The following is a 23,904-nucleotide window of genomic DNA, read 5'->3' on the forward strand; positions in this document are numbered from 1 at the left end:
TTATTACAGTATATGTATATATATATATATATATATAATTATATAAAACAAACCCTAGGTTAAGGTAGAAATGAAAGTAAAACCCTAATTGAACGCTTTTATATAGATATATGTATATGTATATCTATTATATATATAAGGAAATAGGTATAGAGAGAGTTATAATATGTATATGATATTATTATTATAATTAGTATTGTTATTAATATTATGGATGCCGGCGGTACGGAGCGGTGAGACGGCGGAGCGAGATCGGATTCGATTGGGCTTGCGGGTGGTGATGAAGGAGAGAGGATTTTTTTTTTTGTAGAAAACAAAATAATATGTAATAATAATAATTGATAAAAAAAATTAAAAAAGGAAAGAGATTGATGATGAAATAATAATAATAATAATAATAATAATAATAATAATTTACAGATAAGATATTTGTTGTTTTACTTTTTTTATTTTAGTTTAAGTTAATAGCAATACTAGAAGCATTTCGGTTAGACGATGGAATAAAGACTAATGATTAATCGGGATTAGTCGGATTTATTTATATATACATTTTCAAATATACATATACATTCCAAATTTTATGTATATATCTTTCAATTTTGACCGACTTTGGACAGATGGGATTAATCGGCAACAAGTCGGTACCTCGGTGGTGTAGCGACTAGCGATTAATCGACAACTAGTTGGGATTTTACGACACTATTGTCATGTAATACTTTATCTTAGGGATTAGCTCGGGATGGTACCGGTACCGATCCCGAAAGTTAAAAATATATGGTACCAGTACCGAAAGTTGAAAATATTTGGACACCATTTGTGACCTATACAATTTGTATAGACCTATATTGCTCGTATAGACACAATTTGTTCATTTTTTAACTTTGTTTTTTCTACTAATTAATACTTTTAAATAAAAAACATAAATTTTATGAAATAGCCGAAAAATAGAAGAAAAAAAGTTGAACAAGTGAGATATTATTGCATATACGAGGTGTGTAATTCATCCAAGAAGAGCTATACGAAACGTACAAAGCCACAAAGAAATATATGAGACATCATGACATATAAGACTTGTATTGGCCTATATAAGTCGTATAATTGCAAAAAGCTTTGACTCTGATTTTTTCATACATGCATCAGACAAATGTTGTCTATACAAGTAATATAGGCCTATACGACTCGTATAGACCTATATAAATATGTTGGTGTTTGTATGTAACATTCCTTTATAAAACCTAACGTTTCATAGGTACTCTCAAACACTCATTCATGAGTTAATTAAAATTCATATATATCACTTTCATTCACATTCTTTTTGTGAAACAAACAACATAATAATGCAATGTACACGTAGTCATGCAAATGAGGTGTCAAATACAACGTGCACATTTTCAAATTATTAACTATTTTATAATTGATAAACAAATAATGATATAACTTATTATGTATCTAAGATTGAGTACAAACATTATAAGCAAATATTTGAGTGATTTTATTTTCTCACAAAGGTAAAATGTTACGTGCAACATCTCAACAGCCTCATACGCAAAGGCGTTACGACTCGTAACAAATATATATGATAGGTACTAGCTTAGTGCCTTAGCCGCTCGCAACACCAATTTACGTGTAAAAAGTTACGAGTACGCCACTCTTTTAACTCAAGAATATTGTATAAACATGTTTCTTTGTCTTCTTAGATTTTCTTGTTAATTAGTTTTTGAAGTGTGCTTTTTAGGATCCACATAGCATATCATACTTTTGTTGTATTATATTCTATGTTTTGAAGATACCTCCATGTTGATAAAGTAAACTTAATAGTGCTATAGTGGTAAAGTCAAAAAGGTTTAATAATTAATAATAGAGATCACACATATATGAGTGTCTCTTTATCATGACTAACTAGTTTTTTACCCGGCGTATTATGCCAATGTTGGTAAAATCCAAGCATTTCCAGTGCTGAGTGTTTAAATGGTAGGTTGACGTGAATCCGGTCGGTTCCTGTTCATATTATGTGTGTTATTATTGTACAAGAACTAAAACAAAAAAGTTATAAAAATTGAGATTGACCAATGGGGTGGCATCGGTCGGAAAATTCAAGCGGAGTGGATCTCTAGCGGTGATTTTATACAAATCGGTCAGTTTTTTCATGTTCGTTAAGAAACGAGAACTAAAAAAAAGGATTTACATTCGGTTGTTTTCGTTACGTTCATTACGGTACTGAAACTAAAATAAAATGTCGTAAGTCTACGCAAATTAGATCAATTTTTGTCACGTTCGTTACAATATGTCTGTATCAGAACTAAAATAAAACTAGTAAAAAACATAACAAAAAAAATTAGAAACATAATTATCAAAGATAAACAAAAAAACCCAAAAAAATATATAAAAAACTTGGCCCAATGACACATTGCCAAGTGGACCAGTGAGGTTTCAACATCACAAAACTTCTCTTTTATATATATATTAGTAATATTAATAGTAATAGTAAGACCACCCGCTATGGGGCGCGGTGGTGATTGATGGCGAGCGCCCTTGGCGCTGAACACCACCAAGGGGCGTCCCTTGGTGGTGGGGCGCGTTGTTGCCGGTCGTTGGAACGCCGGGCGCGAAAGAGAGGAAAAAGTGGGGTATTTTGGTGGGCCCTCTCTCTCTCTCTCTCTCACACACACACACACACACATATATATATAACGGGTGTTGTACGTTGGGCATTAAACTATAGCGGTGCATTATTGGTTGGGGCTTTGATGTCCTTTACCATGGAGGATAGTCTAATAATAATAGTAATAGTAATTAGAGCATTGGTTCCACCAAGTGCTTTAGTTTACCTAATGCTTAATATTTCACTCAACAAAACTTTTACTTATTTGTCAACCAACTTTGAGCATAGTTCTTTTACATCAATGTAAGTACTACATAAGGGAGCAGTTTTACGTCAATATGTTGTTACATACGGGAGTAGTTTTACATCAATATTTTGTGTTAATTAAGTAAGGGAGTAGTTAAGAGAACACCCAACATTGATAAGTTACATTTAAGTCTTGTTACATGTGTTAGCTCCCTTAGTTGCATGTTAAAGATTAACCAAACACTTGATAAACCAATGGCGTAGTCGGAAATTTTTTCTACGGGTTAGGAAAATTTCGAGGGACAGACGGTCATATGTTTATCACTAATATTTGGGTTTTCTACGGGTTTGATGTCAAAATACACTAATATATAACACTAAAACAAAATTTTGCACGGGTTCTGCCGAACTCGTACCCTTAAAGCTGCCTACGCCCTTGTGATAAACAATGATTACGAATACTATCAGCTTATCAAGTTAATATTATTGATTATTGAACAAATATATAACGAATTTTCAAAGATCAACTACTATATATTCAATTTGAGAGTTTACATGTTATTAGATATAGTTTTTAATAGAAACTTGCATCCTAATTAGAGCCTGAACGATTAAAAGATGAGGCGAAAACTTATTTACAACTTTTGATCTTTTGATTTGATTAACAAAATTCGTTAAAACATTTTTCTAAGCACGCGTTGAAAGTAGGAAGAGACATTAGAACAAGTTATTACTTAAATTAATAAAAAGTGACTTTATATATTAAGAGCATGAGAACATACATAATGCATTCGGAATCTAAGTCTGGACTTCAGGCAAACAAACTTCACCATTGTGGAGGTGAAGTCCATAGAAAAGACTATATAGCCAAACGAGAATCTGAACAGGAGTGGTGGGCCGCGTAGCCATTCCTTGTTGTGCGCACTCGCGCGCACACACACATATATACACGTTATGCACACACACATTTAATATTTTTTAAACGAGGATTGTGAATGTTCGGTGTTGTTGAAGAAAGTGATAGTTTTTTTTAGAAAATTTTAGAATATGATGTGTAGCTGATTTGACAGTTTGTGAATGTCCAACGTTGCTGGTACTAAAAGGAATAAGAGTAGCGTTTAAGGTAATATATGCTACGTGTCTTTGAACATGGGTAAATTAGTTACTAAAAATGTAGAGTTAGATAATGAAAATGATGTAAACCAACGATGAGGCTTTTGTGATGAACGTGCGTTACTTTCAAGTTGTTTGTCAAGTTCCAACGACTATATGACTGTGCGTAACATTCAAGCCATCATTATCGTTGTTTATCGTCACTTGAATTTTAAGGTGCAACACAGTCAATAATTATTGTACCTAGAGATTGTGAAGCAGTCCAAGAGCATCGTGCATATTATTATTTCGCTCAAAATCCCATGTACGGGTGATGCGGTGCTTACAAGAAGGTTTCGCATGTACATAGAAATATTTCTCTAAATAGTTAGTGACAAATGAAAAGATTATGAACTTTGAATGGTTTCAAAACGGCTATGAAACTAAAAGAAAAAAAGTTTCACGTAATTGTAGAAAATTCATATCGGCGATACATTAGCTAGCATATTAGAATACTCTTGACGCGATGATTACTTAAGTATACCCAAAATATCTTCCCATTGAATGACGAGGTGATGATTTGTATAAAAAAGGGTAATAACCATTGGATGAGATATATGGAGTAAAAGCTTTTGTAGGCTGGTTTAAAATCTAATATGACATTGCTAAGTTGGCTCTTTAAATTCTAATGTAGTATGCTGAATTGTGACCGAAGACACATGATCCCTATAATATGATTACATTACGATTTTGATCTCTAAATTTAAGTATTCCGAGTCAATTTCTTACCATATCCATATAATTATACTAATAATTACTACATTTTTTTCTTTTGCAATTAAATAATATTTTTATATGTTTATCATCTCTCCCTCACAACCATGTTTTTAAAAATATTACACAATATATATATATGGTAGAAACCTGTCTTAAATATAAAAAAAAAACAAAAGGTTTTCTTTTTAAAATTAATTACATGAATGATCACAATAATATGATCATATTACGATTTTGATCTCTAAACTTAGAACATTCCGAATCGTTCCTTATCATATTCATATAATTATGCTAATAATTATTGCATTCTTAGTTCTTTTTAATTAAATAATATTTTTTTATATCTTTATCGTCTCTTTTTCACCACCACTTTCTTTAAAATATTATAATATTATACAAATACAATATATATATATACACAGACATATATACACAGTATAAACCTGTATTTAACATATCACCATCACCATCACCATCACCATCATAATCAGTCATCACTCATCACTGTCACCATCACAAAAAACACACACACTCCATGAATTCATCACCATGGCTTCCAACCCTAACTCTCCTCATACTCTCACTACCCATGATATTATTCTTCACTTCCCACCTCATCCCATCACCACCACCAGTCTCACTCCCGGAAGAACTCGATGACCTCACCCTCCTCCGCCGTGCCGCCGCCGTGGAGTCCGACCCGACCCGTTTACCCAAATCAAGACTCGGGTCCACCAATTCCAAACCCAAGATTGCATTTTTATTCCTCACCAATACCCACCTGCATTTCGCCCCTTTATGGGAAAGATTCTTTAACCCTAATTACCCGAATCCGACCCGAAATTCGACCCGGATCAGAACCCGGATTCAGACCCAGATACGAAATCACACCCGGAACAAAACCCGGAGCCCGATTCGGAATCTGACCCGGATCCGAACCCGATCCCGGAACCCGAATTATAAGAATCTTTATAATGTTTATGTTCATGCTGACCCAACTGTTAAACCCTACATAAAACCCCCAGGTGGGGTTTTCGCGAAAACCCGATTCATACCCGCGAAAGAAACCCATCGTGGGACCGCGTCGTTGATCGCCACGGCCCGACGACTGATCGCTACCGCGATTCTCGATGACCCGGAAAATCAGTTTTTCGCGTTGGTGTCACAGCATTGCATACCGCTTCACTCGTTTCGGTTCGTGTATAATACATTGTTTGAGGTCGATTCGCATCAGCTTGCGGAATTGAGAATGTTGGAGTACAAGAGTTTTATTGAGATAATTGATAAAGATGATAATTTGTGGGATAGGTATACTGCTAGAGGGGATAATGTGATGGTTCCGGAAGTAAAGTTTGAGTCTTTTCGGGTCGGTTCGCAGTTTTTCACGTTAACGAGGCGGCATGCTTTGATGGTGGTTAAGGAAAGGAGGTTGTGGAATAAGTTTAGGCTGCCGTGTTTGAGACCGCAGTCTTGTTATCCGGAAGAGCATTATTTTCCGACACTTTTAGCGGGTGAGGATCCGAATGGGTGTGCGGGGTATACGTTGACTCGGGTTAATTGGACCGATAGTGTTAGTGGACACCCGCATACTTATTATCCGAATGAGTTGTCGCCTGAGTTGATTTATAATCTTAGGAAGTCTAGTTTTGCTCAGCCTTATATGTTTGCCCGAAAGTTTTCGCCCGATTGCTTGAAACCGTTGATGGATATGGCCGATAGTGTCATTTTCCGGGACTGAGTTCTTGTGATTACTGGTAAATTTATTTTCAATCAACTTGCATATTAATAAATGTTGATTTTGATTGATTTGTTAATTGCTTAAGTAGCTTATGTTAAAATGGTGATTTTTTATATTTATTATATATTTCATTAAAAAGTAGTGTTTGCATCGATACAGAAGGTAACCGGTCAGCAAGTAGGTTTAATTTGACTCGATTTATGGATATTAATGGAGTTGATCATGTTGCACATGTTGTGTGTTTGCTCTATTGTCAGATAATATCAGTAGTATGAATATGATTTGGTAAATGTGATTATTCATGTATTGGGCGTTTTGGTGTGTATCTTTATTGGATGGTAGGTGTGTCGAGGCTCTTTGGTTTCGCTTGTTAACCTAGCTTTGCACTATGATTACAAATCTTTATGTTTCCTAATTTTAGTTTTATTACGCTACAAAAATGATTTGATGCCTTTTCCGCGCTTGCCCTCTCGTTGCTATGATTTCACCTTTTTTTCCTTTTAGGGGAGAACCGAGATGTTTTTGTACACGTACCTTATTATTAGATTTGTTGTTTATTCGTTGTTGAGATTGCACAAATCGTGTTTGTGATGCATACAATCTTCTAAATATCTCTGATTTTGAATTAAAAAAATGGATTATTAATAAGGTGTAAATATATCTAATGCATTAGTTATTGATAATATTTTTTGAAAATTATTTGTTTTTACTAGACCCCTTTTAATCCGTTGCCCAACCCGCTTGACCTGCATCTTTTAACCTATCTGACGACTGACATTGCTTCAATCAACAGGTGATCCGAAACCAGCGTAAGCTGGATTTACTATCAACATAAGTGTACATACAAATGCTAAAAAGAGTACAACGAGCCAACTGCCGACACAATGTGAGGATGAACGATTCAACAATGCTCAAGTGATCAAGGGTTATGATACATGCAAGAGCATAGGCTTTTTCGTTTTTTGGGAATTGTAACCTTAAGTTATATGATGAGTCTTTTGTTGTTCATCACTCATTTCTTTTGTGTTGTTTGTATATCTTTCTGCTGTAGGTAATGCGTTTTTTTGAGTAAATCTTCGGTAAATGCGTAGATAATCAAATGCGTAGATAATCGTCGTAAATGTTTGTTTGTTTGTTTGTTTGTTTTAGTAGGAGATTCAAAACATAATTCTTCGAAAAATAATTAATTTGGTAAATATAATTGTTGAATCAGGTAACACATACATGTATTTTTCTTGTTTTATATAATAACTGAATGTCAAGTTTATTAAAATGGTCAATATACGTTTGCCACATTTGACATAAGCTGTATGCATCTGTTTGTAATATAAGTGTCAATGGATCAAGTAAATTAGTTTTTTTTTTTCTTTTTTTGGTTTGAACATATATCTGTTAAGAATTCTAACAACCATCAATGAACATCAAGGACATAAAAGGTTAAAATAAGTTTTAATATAACAGTAGGTATACTAGTACGGATCATAAAAAAAAGGGGTAAACTAGTAATTCCACATTTTTAGGGACTCAAATTGTTCGTTACTGAAACCACAGGGACTCAACCAGTTCAAAAAAATTTCAGGGACTAAATGTGCCTTCGCTCAGAAATCATAGGGACGCAAACAATAAATTTCTTTTATAAAAAACGAACAAATTTTGGAAATTTTCTGCTGGAAGATGTGTGTGTGTGTGTTTTTTTAATTTTTAACATAGAATTGTATGTATACAAAATTTAAGTATAGACCTACATACATGAGCCTCCATAATCACACAAAACACATGCATGTATGCATACATCATAAATATAAAAGAGTACATATTGAACCTTTTTAAAGTTGTACAACAAAATCTCTTCAAGATACCTGCATTTCCAACTATGTAACTCACTCAATCTATAACACCAATTGATTATTCATTGCTACTTACAAATATATCAAGAAACAATAATTACAAGATATTCCCAAATGAATCCAATGATCTTTTTCATCTTTTTGATAATATTATATTTATATACAAACATAGGCTTGTCAAACGCTCAGTCTTCTCGCAACTGATTTACCAGGTTGACGAGTCATTTGACTGCCGAGACCTTGCCTTGTTTTGCCTGTTCAAATATACAAAATTCACACTTTTCTTTTTTGTCATAAGAGTAAACTGTGGTTTTTGCCCCCGTGGTTTGTCCAAATCTGCGGTTTTAGTCCAATAATTTTAAATTTGCTATTTTCGTCCTTGTGGTTTCATTTCACCTGCAATTAAACCCGAATTCATTAACCCCGTTAAGTCTGGTCGTTAAACCCATTAGCGTGCCCCGTGCGTGAGGGGCAGCTTTGTCCTTTTTCTCCCAAAATAAATCCCAGTTCTAATTCTCAAGCCCCCTCATGTGAGAGGCTAGGGCGCATTTGGGGGAAAAAAGGACAAAACTAACCATCACGTGGAGGGCACGCTTATGGGTTTAGCAATCAAATTTAACGAAATTAGTGAATTCAGGTTTAATTGCAAGTTAAATGAAACCACAAGAACGAAAATCGTAAATTTGAAACTATTGGACTAAAACCGCAGATTTAGACAAACCGCATGGACGAAAACCGCAGTTCACTCTTGTCATAATTACAAAAACAATATCAATCTGAACCTTGAATAAAATTGTTAAAGAGGTATGGACTAACCATTATCAGGCAAAGCCCATCGCTTATTTCCGTGAATACTATCGAATCTGGACCCGACACCATGTCTCTCAAGCTCGGCTCATTGACCGAGTCAACGAACAAATTTGACTTTGTATTGACACATACCATGTCAGGTAGTTCCAATATACTAGTTGACCTTCTATGAAAAGAATCAACACCATGTCTCAAGCTCGGCTCATTGTCTTGTTTAGCCGACACGTGTTCATGAATCTTGATATCATCTCTTGTATTAATGTCAAGAGAACGGTTTTCCCAGGGACGAACCGCCATCCATCTTTCCAACCAGTTCCAACCCCAGTTACTTTTATCGGGTTCAAATCTGGAGTTGACTGTTTGTTGTCTTGACCTTGCCTGCCACTGCAACATATAAACAAATAAAAGTAACTCATGTACATCATAAGTATCAGGGTAAGGTTCATGTACATTTTAATCTTAATATGAGAACGTAGGAAATAATACTAATTTATAAAAAAATGAGAACGTAACAAACAATACCAACTACAATACCAATCTACATAAACAATGATTTATAATAACAAAGAAAAAAACCTAAAAATTATAACAAAGAATCAAAATCAAGAACAAAATAATAACGCAAATACTTAGAACAGCAAAAGAAAAAAAAACTAATAATAACAACAAAAGATGAATCAACAAATACTTATAACGTCTCATAATCGAAAATTAGCAAATATGAACAAAATATACCAGCAAACACCTATAAAAATAAACCTAATGATAACAGCAAATTGGTTCTCATTGTTTTCATGTTAAAAATAAAATGTATTTGATCTTGTTTCATAAGTATCATGCATTTAAGATTTCATAATATTTAATGTTACCTGATGAGCAAGAGCATACGCCCTGGCTCGCTCACGTTTTGCAGCCGCTTCCTGTCTTTTTATCAACTTCGCTTGGATTTCTTCGACCGAACCAACACTATCACACCATCCTTCCTGTCAATAAAATAATGTATATTGGTTTTAAATAATCCCAACTATCACCTTTTGGTTGTTGTCGGTCCTAACTAACCAAAATGGCCGGTAACGCCGTGTTCCCGAGTTTACTTACCGAAAGAATGGAAAGGAACAGAAACCATTTCCATTCCTTTCCTTTCCTTTCTCACCCTTCATTTTCTTTTCCATCCTATTCCTTCCATTTTGGAAAGAAACAATTTGCTCTTCTTTCTCTCTATATTTCACTCTCTTTCCTTTCCTTTCTCCCCTTTAATGAAACTCTGGAACACATTATCATCTACTTTCCTTCCATTTCTTTCCCTAAAAAAATCTCAGGAACACCACCCTCTCCTTCTTTCTCCCCCTTTCCTTTCCTTTCTTTCCTTTCGTCGAAATTTTTTTCCGCTGACCGGAGACTAACAGAGTTACGCTTCCGTTAGTCATGGACCATTGGAAACAAAAATGTTAAAAGGTGGGATGGTTACTAGCTATTTCGTTAGTTGGGACCGACAACTAACAGAAAATGATAGTTGAGATTATTAAAAACCAATATACCATAAAATAATAAACAAATAAACAAAAAAAGCGGGTAAGGGTCAAAACAGGTTGACGTAAAACCGTGTTTACAGTCGCGTTGAGTTGACTAGAAACACTTTTTGCCAACATGTTTGACCCGTTAAAGATACCTTTTGTGATCTCTAACATCAGTATATGAAACTGTGGAATATTTTTACCTCAACTTCTCGAACACGGGCCTCGTTTCGAAGCTGTGGCTGGGCCGGTTGATCTAACGAAAGGCAAACACGCCTAGCCTTAACACGAGCCTGCACCCGAACTAATGCCTGCATACACCGAAGAGTTATCGCAGCTTATTTTCTCACAGCATGCCCCCTCACAAGTGCTTGCAGTCTCACCAACCCTTTTAAAGCGCGCAGGGCCCGCCTAGCCTGCATTTTACACAACTTAAAGTTTAAATATTAAACTGTCTAATGTAATATTATGTACCAATGATAAAAAAAAAAAAAAAAAAATCATTACCAAAATTCCTCTAAAAGCGGTTTGGATTCGTATAGCTGCCCATTCTTCTCTAGTTTGTGATCCGGTTTCGGATGAATCTTGCAATGTGAGTGAAGTGGAGGGTACATTGGTAATATATGGAGCTGCATTGTTATGCAGATCTTCAACTAATTCAGCATGAATAATATTATTATTGATCTCTACAGAATTCTTTCTCCGGTGCCGAAGCTTTCCAAAGTTAAATGTTATCTGAAACGGTTTTTACACATGATAAATATATATACGATGGTTGCAGAAGCCGTAAGGCGCCTCAGGTCGGTTGACTGAGGAGTTGTGAGTACTCAACCTAAGCGAGGAGTACTCGGACATGTTAAATTATAAAAAAATAAAAAAGATTAATTTTCAGGAAATTATATATATGTCAAATATCATAAGTTTACTGCTATTTATTAAAAAACATGAATATCAATTTTAAAAATATATACATATTCAAATAATAAATTATTAAAAAAATTCATAACCTTTCTTTAATATTATAGGCATAGTAATAATTCAATTCTCGTCTTCCAAGATGTCTCCATGAAAAAAAGCGAAAATTGGTGAAAATACGTGAAAAACAACGAAAATCGGTGGAAAACAATAAAAATCCCACTTGAACAAGTTGTCTGAGTCAGACCGACTGCTAACAAAAATTGGCAGCCTAGACCGATTTTTACAACACTTACTAGAATATACATTTTATACTAACATTATAAAATGAAAATTATCTTTAATCTTTATTCAATCCTGCTTTTCGGCTTTTCGGTTTTCTTGATACCAAGGAGTGTTTTAATCCACTTTCCAGATATACCCATGTTTGTATCTTTAATCTTTATTCAATCCTGCCATGAAAGCTTCATAAATATTAAACAAAAAATAATAAGAAACTGAAACCATAAAAATGAAAATTTAAGTTTTGAGACTTACTATGAATAATAATAAGTGGTTATGAAGTGGTTGAATGGACATGAATGAGAGAATGAAAACTTAGAAGGAATCACATGCATTGGTTACTTAGAGACAATAATAATATGAGGTAGTGTAATTTGTACTATTTGAATACCTTAGGGCTTAGACCTAAACCTCTCCGAGGACATGGTTGAGGATAGGAATTCGTGGAGAAGTATAAGGATTTTTAGAGAGATTTGAATACCTTAGGGCTTAGACTTAATTTATTTAGATCACATACCATAATGGTATTTCCCTTACATATATTATTATTATTATTATAATTATTATTAGCTTTTATATAGCTGTTAAACTGTGATCTTATTATTAATATTATTATAATTAGTAGTAGTTTTTATATAACTGTTAAACTTTAATTTCCTTTATTTTGCTTCATACACATGTACTTAGAGCCGAGGGTCTCTCTGGAAGCCACCTCTTTATTCCTTTGGATAGAGGTACGGTGTGTCTACATCCCACCCTCCCCAGACCCTACTTATAGCTTTACTGTCGGTGGAATTTTACTGGGCATGATTGATTGATGATTGATTGATAATTTGTACTATTTGGATTTTGTTTTATAATAAGATTTGTCACACACAAAAATGCCAGTGTTGTGGCCAAGCATTGCATGTGACCACATGTGGAATCACAAATTGTTATTGTCTCATGGCTAAAAGTGTAACTTGGGGTTTACTATTTTATCTTGAAATAATTATAATTTTTTCTATAAAAGATATTGTTTTTATGATTTTTTTTTTTGTTTTCTATTTTAAGTGGTTTTATATTGTTTTCAGCAAAAGATTATGTTTTCATTCCCAAATTTTTTCTTTCTTTTTTAACAGCTAGGGGTGAGCAACAAAACCGAAAAAACAGTAAAATCCAAACTGAAAAAACCGAATCGAAATAAAAACCGACAGTTGGGTTTTATGTTTTTATAAAAACCGAACTAATGGTTCAGTTTGGTTTTCCATGTAATAAAAACCGAAAAAACCGAATCGAATTCCTAAATTTTAATTTTTATTTTAAGTAATTTATAAAAATTAAATAAATATGTAAGTCAGATATTTTTGGTCAAATATATAATAGTCTATTAGTTAACAATGAACAAAGTTATTTATATTTAAATTCATTAGTTTTTGCTAACATTTTTTCTGCCTCAAATTTTCAAGCTCAAATGACAAAAACTGAAAAACTCAAAACCGAACCGAAACCAAAATGAAATCCAAAAAACCGAAACCGAAATTACCAAAACCGAACGGTTTCAAAAATCCAAAAACCGAAGTTTAATTTTCGGTTTGGTTTTAGCCTAAAACCGCACCGAACCACACCATGCACTGCCCTATAATAACAGCTAATACTTTACTCCTAAATCCATCTAACCCGTCTATCCCGGGGGATAAACCCTCACCTTCAGATACCATTGGGCCAAACGCCTTTGGTAACAATATACCAATTGTTTTGTGTAAAATTGATTACATCTGAGTAAGGTAAGAACGATTGAACCAAAGTCACTAAATCAATTTTTGTATATGTTAAACGAACACGCCTCACACGTATCTTACCTCTTTAATGCATAGATATAACTCGCGGTTAATCAAAATGATTTAAAGCGAAGCTCTCGCTCTTACATTCGGATGGATGGTATTATAAATATCTAGGGGTGTAAATCATGTCAAATTGGCGGGTTAAATTGTTCAAACCCGGACACAGCTCATTTGAGCTGATTATCTAAACGTGTCAAGTTATTAATCAGTTGTAAACACGTTAATCAAGTTAATGGGTTGTAAGAAAATGGGTTGAACAGGTCATTAACAGGTTCGTAGGTTGGCATGTCGAGTAATCACGCTCAAGTCATCATTTTGTATACGAATAGGTGGCTTCGGCTTTAACCATACTAATGTACCTTAACATAGTAACATACCACACACAAACAGAGACCAACAAAAACAAAGGCTTTGTCAAAGATGTTGAGATATATCTTTACTCTTACAACATTAATCGACGAAAAGAAAAACGTTGCATTTAGTATTGCTCTTTTAAACTGAACCATATACGGTTTGCTATGAGTCTTGAGTTGGTTAAACTAATATACCGGTTAATTACCAAAATAGCCCAGCCAATGGACGAAAACCGCAAGCAAGAGCATTGTTATTGCCATAACTAACCCATTCCTTCCCAGTAGCCAGTTTTTTGTATTTCTTGCACCTTCAGTGATTCTTTGTATTCTATTTGCCCATTTCATCTGTCGAGACACGAGCATTAAAAACAAACACACACACATACTGCACAGCTGTATTGTGCTTATATAATAATGTGGGGTGGTTATGCAGTTACATAGGCTACATGCATTTTAGTCAATTTATTAATAGGGCTGTAAACGAACCGAACGAACACAAACAAGGCCTTGTTCGTGTTCGTTCGTTAAGGAAATAATGTGTTCACGAACGGTTCATGAACACTTACCGAACGAGATTTTATGTTCGTGTTCGTTCATTAAGGAAATTAATGTGTTCACGAATGGTTCACGAACATAAACGAACACAAATAAAATCGAAAGAGCCTAGAGATCAAGACCGATGTATTCATCAATCTGAATAATGAAAGCATGTAAACGAATTGAACGAACACGAACAAGGGCATGTTCGTGTTCGTTCATTTAACTTTAAACGAACACGAACACTTAATCTAACAAGTATTTATGTTCACGTTCGTTTATTTAAAAAATGAACATTTGTGTTCGTTTGTTTAAAATCTAAACGAATATAACTGAACAAAGATAAATGAACATATATGAACACAAATTAACAAATATAATACTTTAAGTAGATGACTCATCCAAATAATATTTAATTATTTTTTATTAATACATAAACAAACATAAATAAACAGACAGAAACGAACATAAACGAACGTTCATGAACATAAATGAACGAACGGAACATGTGTTCATGTTCGTTCGTTTAATTAAATGAACACAAACTTTTTGTTCATGTTCGTTCGTTTATTAATAAACGAACATAAATGAACTTCTCGCCGAACAATTCACAAACAGTTCAGCGAACGTTCGATTCATTTGCAGGCTTAGATTTATATAATTAATTGTACAAGTTATAAAGCAGTTCTTGCAATTCTCAACATATGAAACAATACCAATAACATGTTGAGAACTGCAAGAACTGCATAATACATTTCTACATAGTGCTTTGAATGTACATAGTGCTTTGAATGTGATACATAATACGGTTATGTAATCGTCATTCTCCCGCTACTTTGATTATCTTTTATGCACTATGTACAAGTGCATTATGGTTCTCAACATATTATTTGTTATGAATGAACATAAATTTTACCATTTTATTGAGGCTCTCAGGCGATAAAGATGACATTGCTTGTTGAGCTCGTTCCGCATCTTCCCGTGATAGTTTAAGTCCAAACTGTTCACTGATGTTTGTCATCATGTCTGGACTCATATTTTTCATCATTGATGACATCATCTACATATGTTAAACCACATATGAATTCATGAATAAGTTATATTAAAGATATACAACTAAATACAAGATAACATTGAGGTATTTAGTGTACCTCGCGCATAGCTGGATTATTCATTTGACTTTTAATTTGTTCCTGCGTATCAACACTTGAACTACTATTGCCGAGATCATCATTAAGTGTTGTGTTTTCACATCTTTCTTGAACTTCTGAGCTCACATTCAATCTGGATCCATTAGATTGTAAACCGCCATCTGTTGAAGATGACATTTTGAACATTGTTTGGAGGTCTTCTGGTGGCATCTTGTTCATCATATCAGTTGCTGTTTTAAGCATGTCATGTCACACCCCGAAAACCTTAACTTAACACAGCGGAAGTCTTAACTTTAATTCATTCGGGTTATGACAGATGCCGATAGTCAACAATAATAACCATTTAATAATAAAAGCATCATCTTTTATTATAAGAAATATTTTACAAAATCAGAGTTTACTACACGTGCTAATGCACGGTTTACAACACATCACTTTTGTTCAAACACCCCACGCTCTCGTTTCCATGCCACCTCGAAACCTTCACTTTCCTGCAAAGCATATTTAAATAATATTTGGGTCAACACGAATGTTGGTGAGTTATTCCTGAGAAGAAAAACTTATTATATAAATATAAACAATTTATATATAAACAACACATGAATATAATGGTGTACGGCCATTATACTCCCAATAAAACCGATCATAACACGGTATAACACAATAACGAAACCCGCATTTTACCTTTAAGCACAAAAAGCGTTAGTTGTAAACTAGCTAAGAGTACAACGCGTGTATGACTACCAATTTGATAACTCGAAACGTACCATACTCGAAATATTCCCACTTTTAACCCAACGCGAATGGAAGTGGGGGGCGTCACCCCGATAGATCTACCAACATTTCTGTGCCCTCAATTCGGTTAACAGTTATTTAACCAAATTGATTCATTCCACAATAACGACAATTTGTAGTATAATGCGTTTTCAAAACATATATATATATATAAATACGAATATAGATATACAATATGCTTTTCGAAGGAAGAACTCACCTTTGATTTCAGTGTTCGAATAAATGCTCATTCCTATATTAGTACACGTTCGTTAATTTTAGGTTTGACTAAAATATATATATTCTTATTCTAAAAATCCACACAAGCATATAACACATAAAGTTTACTACTTATAATCTTATAATTCTATACTTAAAAATATAAACAAGTAATAATCAACTAATAATTGTTTTATTTAATAATTTAATTTAATTATTAAAATTTATAAAAATTATTACCTTTAGTTGCTGGAGTGTTTTGGAAAAATTCAAGTTATTATTTTATTTAAATTTTTGACTCTATTATAATCGGTTTTGTCGGTTTTGCCGGTTTCGTTGATTTTGAGCTTAAAAACGAACTGGTTGTCATTTTTATGAAACTTTTAGTTTTAAATTATCTAGAACACTTTTTATATAGTTTTTAGTCAAGTTTTATTGGTTTTTCAATAAAAATGTTTTGGTTCTTATTTTGTTGTCAATTTCTTAAAAATGTCAATTTTTAACGTTTTCGTGTCGGTTTTCGCGACACGAACCGTGTTGGTTTAAGTTTTGCTATTCTTGACTTTTCTTATACTTTAACTTATGTTAAATATAAGAATATTATGACTTTGGGAGCTGTTTTAATTCAGTTCCAAAAACTCATGTCGGTTCACCTTAAAAGTCGAACTTTCCGACCGTTAAAGTCACCGACAAGCTATTTAAGTCACAATGTCAAAACCAAACCATTTGGTACAGCAAATATACATATAATAACAAGTAATATATCATCACATCCATGTTTGATCATCTAGCACCAAGTATGCACACAAAACAAATTTTTAACTACACATGCTCAAGCCTTAGCTTAAGTTTTCAACTATACAATATACATGTTATTTCTACAATCTCTACAAGGTGTTTATGTACCAAAATTTCCAGATCTTATTAACCCATATTAACATCTTATTTCATGCCATTGTTATCCTTTAACAAACACATTCTTGATTTCTTTAACAACAAAGTTTCTATTACTAGTAAGTAGCAATTTTTAATAACCTTATTATCATACTAACAATCTTTACAATAGAGTTTACTAAAGTAATCCTAACCACAAGTCTTTAATCATCCACACAAGATTATGTTCACTTATCAAATCATTTTGCAAAACATCTTGTACAATTTACAAAGTTTCCTTTATTAGTAAGTTTAACACAAACTCTTGTTTATCTAAGTTATCATGTTTCATGCATCCTAGTACTTCTAGTAGATTTTATTCCTTTCCATATGTCCCATTCAATCACTTAGTTTGTCATTTTCAATCCATATAAGACAAGTATGAGCTTTATGATCAAAATCAAATTTTTGTATTACTTGCATGTGTAAGTAACTTTCCAACAAAGTCAAATCCCTACACTTTTGTCAACCCTTTTCCAAGATCCTTTCAAAACCATTATTATTATTACTTACAACTTTTTCAAGTAATCAAGTATGTGGGTTTTCAAAATTATCATTCTTTCTTTAACCATTTTACCATTTAACAAGCTTACAACTTCAATCCAATACCAAAATCAAAACTCACGGCCTAACATGGGTATTTTTACTCATTATCCATCTTTGATCTTTTGGCCATTTACACATTTACTTCCAATATTAAAACAATACCTAAACCCATTTGTTAAACAAACTCAAGTAACATCAATATGGACAATCTATACAAGCTAAAATGCAACCATAACAAGTCCTATAATCAACAAAACCCATCTTATACATTCCTATGTAAACTCACGGTTCACACATATGCATGTATATATCCATATTATACCTACATGTACACTACCAAGCATACTAAAATCAAGCTTTAAACATCAAATAGCAACTAATATACACAAATCTTGAAGTGGGTTACCTTGGGTTTCGGATTTGGTGTCTAAGGAGGTGATAATGTGACCTTGTGTTGGCTATAATCCTTCCTTTGGCTTCCTACTTCTTGTTATTAGCTTAACCTTCCACCAAAGATCTCCTAATCAAGTGTTGTGTGTATAAAAATTTGAAAATGTGAGATGGTAAGGTGGTGGTGGGGTGGCCGGTTATATGAAGGGAGAAAGAGAGGTATAGGGTTGTGAGTTGGATGGTATAGGGTGTGCATGTGTCCAAGTGTGTAGCTTCCAAGTAATCTATCAATCATTGCATACCTATATGTAAGCTTTTCATTGGTGGGTTTGGGAGGTGGGTTGGGCTGTGTGTAAGTGGCGGCCGAGAGAGATGGGAGAGGGAGAGGGAGAGGTGGTTTTGAATAATGACATGTGATAATACCTAGGTGTTAAAGTTTAACGTATCTCGTAATTTATCTAGCCAAACGACTTCCGTTTCTAATAATTTTTATCAGACTTTGAGCGAAATTAGATTACAGTCAATGTCTGCCTAAAAACAAAATTTTCTGATAAACTTAATGTCGGGCTCTTACGGTGTCCTCTACCGGCTTTCGGTTACTTATTTTCTAATTTTTGCGATTCGAACCTTCTAAAATTAAGTTTATTCACTATCTCTAATATCCTAACATAAAATTTTATTTTTCGAGGTCATCTTGACACGTTTATGAATTTATCCGTTTTGAGATATTACCCGGTGTCAATCTGTACAGTGTCAGCTACACGACAAAATTGAACTTTTTCGGGTTCCATATTTTAAAATTCAACTAAAGTCAAAAACTTTGACTAAAAATATTATTCCTATGTATTTATTTTACTAATTAATACACGATTACGGTTAAGATAATTACCAGATTAGTCTAATTTTTGGCGGTTGTCACATGTCAGGTGTGACACGTGGCACGCCTGGCCCACGATTTGAGCTGTTTAACGGGTTATTCCCCTGGAAGGAAGCAGCCATTTCAAGCATTTTTTGAAATTCTTCTGGGGGCATATTGGTAATTATATTTGAAGCAGCTTTCACCATATCAGGAGATATCCCTTCGGGTTTTCCACCACCAACAGATGCCAGAGTTTCTGGATCAGCTTGAGACACAAAATTTTGTAACGATCTACAAAACGAACATCGATAAGTGCATGTTCCAAATGAATAAAAGATAAAATCTTGGCACAATGGGATTTAAGAAAAGGTTATAATGTATGCAGACCTGATAGATTCTTTGTCATCTTTAAGAGATTGGAGATACTCAGTATTGGTTGGAAGATACTCCCTTTGACTATTCGTTTGTTTACTAATTTCTTTTGTATTTTGGGAAGAAGTTTCTGAAGATGAAGTTTCATGCATTGTCGACAAGGGAATTGGGACCTTATCAGTAATTTCCTCAATTTTTAAGCCTGCTAAAACGCATACAAAGTCTTAGAAGAGAGATAACTTAATATGATTCAGTCGATATTCATTTATTATTCAGCAAAACACAAAGTACCCCTCTGTATATCCTCGCCACTGTGTGCATTTAACTTTTCCTCGGCATCCCTGTATAACGAAAAAAAGTATGAAACTGAGAAAAACATTGTACAATGATAGAAAAATAAGATAAAAAAAGAATATTCCAACGAACATCACAACATGCACCTTAAAACATCAGCAATAGTTTCATCATCAGGAGAAAATTCAAGTGCTTTTTTCAGGTCTGAAACTGCGTCCTAACAATTTCAGGAATTCCATTAGATTGATAGATATAATAACAAGTGAAGTAACATAATGAAAGATGATTTAAATATTACTCACTTCAAATTGCCCTAAATTTTTGTATGCTTGACCTCTCCTGTAGAGAGCTTTAACATTTTTAGTATCAGTTTCCAACACCTGAAAATATTAAAACATAGGACCATGTTCATTAGAAAAAGTCAAGAGTAAATTGCATTTAATAACACAATGATTAAGGACTATTTGTATCATCAACAATACACGTCGATCTAAAAAAACAAGTGAATAAATACCGAACAGAACTTTACATTGATGACCAGATTATGACACAATGATAAGATAAAATGAATAACATAAAGCTTGATACAAATACCTTTGGTGCGTACCTCAATACCTTCTTTTATGCACTCGTCAAATTGGCTCGTCTTTAAGTAACATGCCATCAAATTAAGAGAGCAGGCCAAAAGAAGAGTTCCTCCTTTAGATGCGGGTACATCTTTTACATTGTTTTTTGCCTGGTTAACATTAATACATAAACAGATAAAACAATTAGTGTTGAAAGTTTACAGATGAAATTACATATGTACATCAGAAACATAATGAAAAAAATGTTCAGAATGCAAACCCTTAAATACTTCTCCAATGCCTCATTGTACATCCCCTGACTGTGAAGCTCGTTCCCCTACCAAAACGGAAATAAAGCCTTGTGATCATGCTAGTTATCTTGGAAACAAATAACTTATGGTTCGTATATAAGACCGGTAAGAATATCAACAGTCAGTTACCTTTTGCTTCAACATTTGGGCTGCACTTACCTGATAGTTTATTTGTGCACCTGCCCTGCTACTCATAGCTGCAAACTCCTCGGGTGTTGTATTTGCCATCTTGGCACCAATCTCAGCCATTTGATCTGGCTGAGTATACTTCAATTGTTCTGCAGCACGCCTCAAATCCTCAGGTTTCATATTTTTCATGCTATCAGACGCCATCTTCATCAACTCAGGATTAGACATCATCTGCAGTTTCACGCATCACCAAATAAATTAAATAAAGATATGTATACCTGCAGCCGCAGGGCTGCAAACAAGCCGAATATTCGGCGAACTAAATGAACGAACACGAACAAAGGCCATGTTCGTTCAATTGTGTTCGTGAACGTTCGACAACATGTTCATTTACGTCTGTTTATGTTCGTTAATGTTTGTTTGTTCATTTAAGGTTTTTTATATTTTTTAGCGACTTTTGACTTTTCTAATATAATCATATATATTTAAGCAAAATTATTAACTGTAAAACAAAAATATATATGAGTATTATGTGATCAACTTACATGTAGAATTAGCATATAAATACGAATGCTGAAAAAACACCAACACAAATTTGTAGCCGGACCGAACCTTTGACACTGACCATTTGCGAACCGTTTTCATTTCCTTAATGAACAAACACGGCCAAGAGATTTCATTCGGCCTTGTTCGGTTTTCACTAAAAAGTTCATCTCCTTAATGAACGAACACAAACAAGATTTCATTCTGTTAGCTATTCGTGAATCATTTGCTTATCCGATAAATGCTTCACGAATGAACATGAACAAAACCTTGTTTGTTTTTCACGAAAAAAGTTCATTTCCTTAACGAACGAACACAAATAAGAAATTCCATTCAGTCAGCTGTTCGTGAACCGTTCGCTCGTCCAATAAAAGCTCAACAGACGAACATGAACAAGGCCTTGCTCAGTATTAGCCAAATCCAATAAAAATAAAACATTGTTTTGTGTTCATGAACCGTTCACGAACAAGTTCACTTCCTTAATAAACAAACACAAGCATAAAACTTCGTTCGGTTAACTGTTGGCTTCTCCGTTAAAAGCTTAACTAGACGAACAGTCGAACACGGAACACATACAATGTACATGCAACAAACCAAAGGTATAGTATTATAGAATAACTAATTTACATCTATAAGTATCACAATTATTATTATTATTATTATTATTATATAATAATATATCACCAATAATGTACATGCAACAAGCCAAATTAAAACACACATTGGCATAATTAAACTATAACTGTTATCGTGATTAATATTATTAATGTATAAAATAAAACAATGAACCTGATGTTGGATCCTGGATAAGTCTGCAGGTGACATGCGACTCATTTGCTCTTGAGCCAGTCGGATCATCTCCGGATCCATAATAATAATAATAATAATAATAATAATAAAAAGTGAAGGTGAATTAGTATCGTGTGATTGTTTGCGTGTTGAACAAGAGATTCAATTGATAATGTGTTGCAGAAAATTGAGAGGTTTGTTAGGTTTCATGTGTTTTGAATTGAATTGTTTTGTTTGTATATGAATTGCAACTGAAAGTAAATATTATTATTATTATTATATTTTGTTCAAATTAATTTTGAGTTAATTACACAGAATGATCCATCGGGTTTAGTTAAGGTATAAAAGTAACATATTTGAGCTAGGCTTTTTGCAAAAATGTTGTTATTTTGAACCCTGAGCCCACTCGGGTTTTCGTCCCACCGTGTGTTATGCAGAAAGTTCTACTCTTGTGGTGGCATAACGACAGTCAAATGGCAGTCGACGGTTTGGTTTCTCAGGAGAACGCCCAAGCCAAACTCTTAAGTTAGCATGGGTCCGGTTAAGACAACATAGTCTGGCCAGAGTAATAGGCCATCAAGACTCTCTAAATTTAAAGAATGCGGTAGCCTAAATATAAGAAAGTCGTCGTTCTAAAAAAAGTTTAAAAGTAACAAGCTCGTAGTTTTGATTTTTAAGAAATTTGGGTTTTAGCATTAACTTTTTGTTAAACATACGTGAAACAACCAAAATACACTTTTTTTAAGAGAGACTTCGTATAACTATTTACTTGAAATTTGGTTTATGTCAAACATATCAGAATTACTAGAGTTAAGTAGGTGGGGAACGTGGATTAAGAACTTGTTCGACTTTGTATAACTATTTCTAGCCCCTAGCCCATGAACCTAGTTGGATACCTTCACTGGTTGGTAATTCGTCATGATTTTCCATGACTCCAACACCCCCCCCCCCCCCTCCCGTTTATGTAGTGCGGTAACGCTCCAAGCCACCTTACTCCTATTGTCTCCTTCAAAGCCCACCAACCCACTTTCAAAGATTGGCAAGATGTAAAGAGCCATTTTTGGTGCTAACCAAATGAGGAGCACGAGAGGCATAGTGTGTGTTTGGATGGGTGGGTTAGGGGTGTTTTCAAACCAATCATATTCACTCATTTATGTTTCATATTATAAAAGCATTAAATAATAACTTTTTAAACAAATTAAATAATAATTATTTAACTATTATTAAACCAATAACACATCTTTTAAATTTGTAACTAATTATTAAACCAATAGCACATCTTCAATTCATCTGACCTAACTATGGTTATTCGACACCCCTTATTCAACCCTTTCGTAACACTATCTAGTAAGGCTGAAACAATAAAACAAAAAAAAATAACAACTCATTTTCCATCTTATCGCTTACGGTATCATCATTTACCCCCTTTTCATTTACACTAAGGCTAGTTGGCAACCTCCAATGGTCATACATGGCCGCCCTTTCATTCATA

The 23,904-nt window shown here is 33.9% G+C and overlaps 2 protein-coding genes and 1 pseudogene across 3 annotated transcripts; 1 reads left to right on the forward strand and 2 right to left on the reverse strand.

Annotated features, from left to right (window-relative positions):
* The first annotated feature begins 5,252 nt into the window (after positions 1–5,252).
* On the forward strand, positions 5,253–7,546 carry LOC143552089 (glycosyltransferase BC10-like). Its single transcript, XM_077042387.1, has 2 exons — positions 5,253–6,471; positions 7,249–7,546. The coding sequence occupies exon 1, from the start codon at positions 5,253–5,255 to the stop codon at positions 6,453–6,455; it is 1,203 nt and encodes a 400-aa protein (XP_076898502.1). The 3' UTR covers positions 6,456–6,471; positions 7,249–7,546.
* Positions 7,547–9,057: 1,511 nt separating this feature from the next.
* Positions 9,058–12,153, reverse strand: LOC143552097 (protein IQ-DOMAIN 5-like; annotated as a pseudogene). The gene is made up of 5 exons (XR_013138588.1): positions 11,903–12,153; positions 11,134–11,372; positions 10,830–11,042; positions 9,982–10,095; positions 9,058–9,496 (listed from the first exon to the last, which is right to left on the reverse strand). The product of XR_013138588.1 is annotated as a protein IQ-DOMAIN 5-like (transcript).
* Positions 12,154–14,143: 1,990 nt separating this feature from the next.
* On the reverse strand, positions 14,144–22,550 carry LOC143552090 (outer envelope protein 61-like; the record flags this gene model as incomplete). The annotated part of the gene is made up of 12 exons (XM_077042388.1): positions 14,144–14,344; positions 15,453–15,596; positions 15,688–15,930; positions 19,471–19,699; positions 19,796–19,982; positions 20,072–20,121; positions 20,221–20,291; positions 20,377–20,454; positions 20,682–20,810; positions 20,921–20,977; positions 21,081–21,311; positions 22,413–22,550. Coding segments are annotated over 12 exons (1,704 nt in total), but the record flags the coding sequence as incomplete, so codon positions are not given.
* Between the last annotated feature and the right edge of the window lie 1,354 nt (positions 22,551–23,904).

This window comes from Bidens hawaiensis, unplaced genomic scaffold (genome assembly GCF_021521415.1).
Source record: "Bidens hawaiensis isolate Kalapana, Puna unplaced genomic scaffold, B.hawaiensis_p1.1 tig00016775_1, whole genome shotgun sequence".
Lineage (NCBI taxonomy): Eukaryota > Viridiplantae > Streptophyta > Magnoliopsida > Asterales > Asteraceae > Bidens > Bidens hawaiensis.

Bases quoted from the DNA above. Each gene is read 5' to 3' on its own strand.
- LOC143552089 (XM_077042387.1), top strand. From the start codon at position 5,253: ATGAATTCATCACCATGGCTTCCAACCCTAACTCTCCTCATACTCTCA.